The sequence below is a fragment of the Sprattus sprattus genome (genome assembly GCF_963457725.1).
Source record: "Sprattus sprattus genome assembly, chromosome: 8".
Classification (NCBI taxonomy): Eukaryota; Metazoa; Chordata; class Actinopteri; order Clupeiformes; family Clupeidae; genus Sprattus; species Sprattus sprattus.
In genome coordinates, this window is record NC_137927.1 from 23,003,316 (window position 1) to 23,010,815 (window position 7,500).

General features: G+C 44.6%; 1 protein-coding gene across 1 annotated transcript in view; it reads left to right on the forward strand.

Annotated features, from left to right (window-relative positions):
* Positions 1 to 1,962: 1,962 nt before the first annotated feature.
* Positions 1,963 to 7,500, forward strand: part of mylk3 (myosin light chain kinase 3) — a gene marked incomplete at its 5' end in the record, with an annotated part of 15,123 nt that continues 9,585 nt past the window's right edge. The window contains 5 exons of the mRNA XM_080843645.1: positions 1,963 to 2,499; positions 4,253 to 4,346; positions 4,629 to 4,983; positions 5,605 to 6,017; positions 7,459 to 7,500. The exon at positions 7,459 to 7,500 is cut by the window's right edge and continues 64 nt beyond it. Coding sequence (XP_080699771.1) covers positions 1,963 to 2,499; positions 4,253 to 4,346; positions 4,629 to 4,983; positions 5,605 to 6,017; positions 7,459 to 7,500 — 1,441 coding nt within the window. The remainder of the gene's footprint in view (positions 2,500 to 4,252; positions 4,347 to 4,628; positions 4,984 to 5,604; positions 6,018 to 7,458) is intronic.

Here is a 7,500-nt window from a genome sequence, read left to right on the forward strand (position 1 = left end):
CGACATTAACTCTTGTCATTTACAATGGCTTGGGCTTCATCATGGCACATTAAAATCAGACTGCCGTCCCTGGCTGTGGAAACCTCCGTGTATGAGCGACTGAGTCGCTGCCAAACTGATATCCCCTGGCCTCCAAACACTTTAGCCTGCTAACGATCCCGGACGTGTTCCTGGGTGGTAAATTGAGTTGCCCGTGCTTCTTGGGGGGCTGCAGTGACGCATGCCCCCCTCTAGACACTCAACTCATGGAAAAGCCAGCGCCGCGGGCCAAGCCCCTTATGGTAGATTTCCACTGGCCCCACCTTGCATAATATGGTTATATATCAGCCAGATGGTTCCTGGCACTCAACCAGGACAGAAAATCATAGTATCACTGGGGAGGGATTTATAAATAAAGTCCCTGGCTTACATTTTGCCCATTGTATGAAGCCTGTGGGACAAGGGGAATGAGTGTGATAGAACAGCTCAATGAGATGCCACGATTGGCCCCCCAGAGTCTAGATGGCAGGCGGTGTCCCTCGGACAGTGCGATCACACAGCTTGATATGATATTCAACCAGCCTTGGCATGTGGATGAAGAATGTAGCAACACATCCTTTACATATTCTTTAAATACAAGCCTATTATGTTTTAATAGTTATTATTATTATACATATATATATATATATATATATATATATATATATATATATATATATATATATATATGTCATTACAAAAGTACCAAATGTATTATTTCATCATACTGTGTAATCTTTAAAATTATGCATTGTTAATTCTGAAAAGAGGTCATAATACTGAATGGGCCATTAACCAAATGAACCCTCATACGCTTTTAAACACTACAATCAAACCTGATTAACGCTTACGTGGCTGATGATAATATCGACCCTTGAAATGGAGCATTGAATAAAATGACTACTCAAGAGCTGAATATAGATGGGGTGGTCATAGCTGTCTAAGAGAGCTTTGGAGGCATTATGGTGGCCTGTTACATGAAAGCTTTTCAAAAGTTCATCTGACCATATAACCCACCTCACCGCTTCTTTTACTGATCAAAATTAAGTTTGCTTATTGCTTGGTCCAGCAATCAATGGCATCCCGATGATTACATATCTGGACACAAATCACCTGTAAGTACCAAACATATCTACTGTCCCGAGCCCAGTTCATATGATATATTGGGGGATGTTGGGGGTTATTGTTTGGATGGTCACTTACACAAACATTATCAACCAATCAAAACCGCAATCTGAAATTCCCTGGGGGAGAAAGGGTGACTGAGTAGATTCCCTCCTGTCATTCATCATCATTCCAGTGTCCGTTGGTGTTTATTTTTACGGAAAGAGTCAGCCAATGTCAAGTCACGTTCCTGCCAACCTCAGGGGCATCATGGGTCACCTGGAACAGCTGTGTGTGGTTGTCCTAAATATGGAACCCACAAATGTGGCCCACTGGCGCCCATGGAGATATGAGGCAACGATTTTAAAAAGCAAACAACCTCTGCAGCACCCACATCTTCCTCTGCTGTGGCAGATAGCTGGCGATTTTTGGAAAGGTCATTCCTTGCGGGCCCTCCTGTCAACAGCATCTGCTGGGGTGAATTTAAATGTTTTGGTGACGTCAAGGGAACACTGGAACGTTGGCAGCTCCAGAGCCCTGTAGGTCATATAAAAGCCCGGGGACAAGGGGGAGAGATGGTGGGAGGGTAGAAGAGGCGAGATAAGATACCCACACAGAGGTGTTTATTTAAGTGGTGTCATGTCTCTGGCACATACTGACAACAGGCTCCAACACAGCGGTCTGCGTCTCAGAAGAACACAGACACCCCAGGACACAGGAGAGAAGGGCTCGTATAAACTAAAATAGTCGAGTCTCCCGCCCTGCCTCGGGACAGAGGGATTAGCAGCGTCGCCACTCTTTTTCACGCCTTTCATCTGGGGAGAGGTTTTTGCCGAAACGATGAGTAAGCAGGCGACTTTGGCCACTTGCATTGCCAAGATGTACGAGGGAGGCAAGCTGGATAACGGTGGGGCGCCGGCAGGCTTTGTGAAGAAGCCCAGCGGCAGCAACCTCCTGTCCAGCCTCGGCGGCGTGGAAGTCAAGCTCAGCCTGCTGGAGGGCAAGGTGGAGCAGCTCGCCCGCGGCCAAGCGGAGGTGGTCCGCAGGCTGGACACCGTGTGCGAGGGGCTGGGAGCTCTGGGGAGGGACCTGGCACAGCTGAGGCAGGGGGGTCAGTCAGGGCCACCCTCCGAGGGCACACTGTTGGCAGAAGTAAGGGCGCTTTGCGGAGAGACGGTGGCACTTTTGAAGGGTGTGGAGGAGGAGGGCCGCTGCCAGCGGGTCAAGATGGAGGGCATCGCCAGCTCAGTGTCTGCGGTGGATAAAGTACTGGCCTACGTGGGCGAAGTGTTCCGCAGCTCCAAGATAGTGGAGTTCATTCTGAAAGGCATTGTCCCCTGGGGGAGACAGGAGCCGCAGCCCAGGGCAGAGGTGGAGGTCAGTGGTCTCCACATGAATCACAATCACACGGCAGTACAACCGTCCATCAGCAGAGTAGTGGACCACTTCATGGTTTATCAGACATCACCAGATCATTTATATGATTTTAATTTCTTTACTCGTGTTTTGTTGATTTGAGATAAACGTGTATTCAGTATGCCACTGCAAATATCTTGCATGATTCTATTCAGCTGATAGGAACCCTTATAGCTCTTCGTAAAACTGATTGTTCAAATCCTTGATTGTGATTGGCTAAAAGCCGTTGTAAAATCCAGCATAACCTTACAAGTTGTCCTCATAACATTCTATGATAACATTCCATATTACTGCGCATGGAATATTTAAAAGAAAAAAAGATGTTACAATGGAATGCAAGCTGGGACTGCAGGTGCAGTTTTGGGTGTGTGATATGTGGTGGTTACCCCCTGGCTATGTTTGTGTAAAGCCACTTAATCTCAGGGGCCAGGGTAAACACACGACTGTCTGAGGGATATTTTTCTAGGAGCTGTAAATCCAAAGTCATCCAGTGTTACGCAATTCAAACTTATGGGACCTTCTTTAAAACTCAAACCAGAGATGTGTTTTAAGAAGATGCAAGGTCGTTAGCTGGCGTAGGGGTCTCGTGGTTGAGTGTTCAAACTTATAACTATCTCTATGTGGTTAAAACACAGTGTTGGGAAAATGAATCAGTTATATCAAATTCAAATACAAAATGCTAAAGACCATTTCTGGAAAGCAATAATTATTTTAACTTTTACCATACTATCAACTTTTAATTAATAGGCAACATTTTGTGTAGTGTAGTTTCTCTGTTAGCATACATAAAACTGTGTTGGAATACATGATCTGCTCATATCTACAGTAGAGGTTAGTTTCAAATGTGTTTTTACTCGGGCCTGAGGCTGTTGTAGATGTATGGGTGTAGTAGGTAGATCAGAAAGCTGTCACCCTTCACCTACCCAAGCACTACGACCCAAACACAGCACTCCGATCTCCTGTAGATTCCTTTCAGTGAAAGATCCACTTACAGCAGGCATCTCCCAGTTAGTCTTGGCTTAGCTGGGATAAAACAAGGCAGAGCTGCCGGGGCTTAATAGCCCAGTCTGCTGTCAAATGGCGTCACAGTGTTGTTAAGTGAAGTACACTTCAGACACTCGAGAGCGTCATACTCTGAGTGGCGTAAATGCTGACAAAAAAACATGACCACTTGTTCTCAATGAACGGGAATGTGTCTGGGGAATGTCACACCCAGACATTAGCAAGCCAGAGAGTCTCTGCTATTTGACTGTGGAATGCTGGCCTGTGTTTGTCTTTTATAATCAATGTTTGTGGACCATTACAAAGGGAATTGTTTTTGGAGTCAAAAAACACCTGACAATATTATTTCATTACTTAGGTAAACATTTTTCGCTGAACAACAATCGAAAATTTGCAATTATTGTAAAAGTAATGAGTAAAGTTTAAATACATAGAACTTGCCAGCTGACGAAGAACCTCTGTCAGAAATGTAGTTTTTGAAGAAAACTTGTGGTCTAGCTTTGTGTACACACACACACACACACACACACACACACACACACACACACACACACACACACACACACACACACACACACACACACACACACACACACACACACATATATATATAAACAATTGACACAGACATGTTTGGCATCTGGCTTTTCAAATGTTTGGTGAATATCCAGGTCATAATATGACTTAAAGTTATATTTCTTCCCCCTGTCAGAAAAACAAATCGGAGGATGGCAGTGTGAAGCATAAACCTGATCTGTGTGATCAGGGAACACAGGTCCAGGAGGACATTCAAGATTCTGTTCCTGGTAAGAGTTGACCTCTGGCTTTTCCACTGGTTTGAATTCATGTCGACTATTTTTAATGTGCTGCTTACATTAGGCATGGTGCTGAAGACTTCTTTAGGCCATAGGTTACAACATGGGGTTCAACAGTTATTTAAGTGCATTGCATGATCTGTTTATGAACAAAATAATATGATTCAGAACACATTACAAAGATCACAGGGTGTCACTGGTGAAATGCACTTTATCATACCGTGTGGCTGTTTTTTTTTGTCTGTTTAGTTTGGTTCTTTGTTCCTTGCACAGATCAACTCCAGCAGGGTGAGAAGAGCCAAGCACAGAGCCTGAACGTGCCGGCTAGGTCTCCTGAGTCAGAAGTTATTTTACCAGAGGTCAAAAGTCAGAATGCAGAGTGCAAGGTGGGCGCTCAACCTTCCAGTGAGGCGGAAGAATCCAGCAAAGCCCAGCGTCGGCAGAAGGAGGTGACGCTGAAGAGCAGAGAGCCCACCAGGGTGCAGACCTTTGCTCCAGAGGTGCCGGAGGTGTTGGCCATCACAGAGGCTCCTATTGAGGCTGTTGTGGTATTGATCGAGGATGAGACTGTAGCCACGGTATTGGCTATTATGACTCCACAGGCATTGTCAGTTGCAGAGGAAGCAAGGTACACTCATATGAAGGTTCAAACATTCAAACATTCAGCAACCATTGTGCAAAACATGCATGTGTCTTTTCACAAACTCAACATCTATAGGAAAAAGATACCACACGCCGGGCTGGCATTATGCTCCTAAAAAGTTTTTTTTGTTGATGCCAAGGCTGCAAGGACCATCTCTTTATTCAGCCTCACTTCCACCCAATGGTTTAATTAGAACACACACATCCTGAGTGTCCCTGGAAGAACAGCAGGACAAAGGGCCACTGACTCACAGCTTACAACCCACACAGCACTTGTGCATAGACACATGTTGAATTGAGAATGTTAAAATGTCCTTGAGTTGTTTTTTTTCCAAACTCAGTCAACAGGGAATGCTTTCATGTCCTAAACGGAAGGTTTTTAAGTGGTTGGTGGCTTTCACTGTGCGTACGGTGCATGTACAAGTGGCAATACAGTATATATCAACCTAAATATATTGCTACCACAGAGCGGAAAAGGCCTCTCTCTTTTTTTTTTAAAACCAACCGTCCCTAAAATGGATTCAATATGCAGTGTCCATGTATACTACTTATGAAAAGGCAGAGTTGGCAGCCATGTTCATGCAGCCATATGTTTTATTTTGCCCAGAGCCAAAGAGGGAAAAGTCGTTGCGGTGGACGGTAGCGACATCCCACCACAACAGAGCCAAGAGGAAAAACCACAGAGATTTGATGAGGAGGAATTAACAACTCAGTCAAAGCTGCAGGAAGCGGTTTCCCAAGAAGAACCGAAGCCCCCACCAGAGGCGAGCAGAGCCAAGGCGGATAAACTCAGCACGGAAGCAGATGAGGCAGGGTCCACACTAACTGTTCCTGAACCACATTTAGACCAGGCGCAAACAGAACCTGTGGACAAGGTCCAAGACAAACCCACGTTAGCTACAGTGTCAGAAACGGTTGAAGACTGCACAAAAGCAACTCCTCCGCCACCACCTGTGACTGAGAAAAACTCACTGCTTAGACGTCTGAGCAAGGACTCAGATTCACAGCTAGTGGTCATAGGTGAGTAAATCCTACCAGCACCTCCTACTGATGATAATAGCTCTGTTTAATTATGACTGCTGCTACTCTGCAGGATGGTCATATAGTGTTTGTTCTTTTGTTTTGGACAACAATTTCACACTTAGACTTCACACATCCACATGAAAATTGACATGATTGTAGCCCCACTTGGCTGATAAGGTATATAAGGTTTGTGTCCCTGGTGGGCATGTTTCTTTGTGCTAGTGCCCCCTGAAGGACAACCGTTTCACCAAAACCTACAAATTTGGCATGACTCATTAACCTTCAAATATGGCATGACTCATTACGACTGATTGGTGGAGTAGTGCATAATGTTCAATGCAAAAATCTAGCGCTTCACTTGCTCATTTCTTTTGATGTTAAGGTTGAAAGTTCACAACATTTGACTCTCTGCATCGCTACCACATGTTTTGGATGTGAATTTTGCTGTTTTGAAAATTTGTTCGCGGTTTTGGTATATTTAGATTTGGCTTCATTCTTTGGAAGCACACCAAATATTATTACATTTTGTTGATAGGGAGCACTGCAACTGACACATTCAACATATCAGGAACTGAATATGCTAAAATGCGGAAATTTGGAAATAAGGCATTTGCTATCTCCTAAAGTTCAATTTGACTTGCTCAACATTCAGCAGCTAATCCATGCTTATGTGAATTAAAAGCCTGGATGCAATTTTGTATACTTATTAATATTGGCATATAGAAGCTATTCACCCAATTTCAAATAAATCGTCTTTAAGATGTCGTTACCATGTGTTCCTGTTCCTCTGCCATGGTTTGGTCTATCTACAAAACTAATTTAAATCCTTACGGATCATTTACAAACTCAATTCAATCTTCCCCTGCTTGGGACAGTTTACCTATTGTGCTTGGAGCCTACTGATTGCTGACTAGAACTGAATGCTTGGATTTGATGCATTTGAAGGTCTCACACTGACAAACATTGGTGTTTGGTGGTAGACACATACACTGTTGCTTGTCTCTCTAGATCAGGGGTTTTCAACTGGTTTTGTCCCAGGGACCACCATTCTGACTAGAAAGTAATTTGCAGCCCACTGATGTGCCTGCACGTGCGTGCATGTTTGGAACCGCCGCCACGCCCCCTCCCCCTGCACAGATATTCTGTCACGATATTTTCACTATATTCAAGAGTAATCTGGAAATGTGTTGAAAAATCTAAGCAAATTCATAAAAATAAAAAAATTCAATGGTGAACTGATCAACATGGGCTCATGTCGCGGACCCCCTGCAATGCCGTCGCGGACCACCAGGGGGCCACGGACCCCCTGTTGAAAACCCCTGCTCTAGATGAATGTGATCGTCTCCAACAGTGTGTTGTCCCTTCTTATGTCTCCCGGTTGATCGTCTCCAACAGTGTGTTGTCCCTTCTTATGTCTCCCTGTTGTTTGTCTCTCTAGATGACTGCCCTCCTCAGCCTGCTCCCTTTCTTCACCGTATCG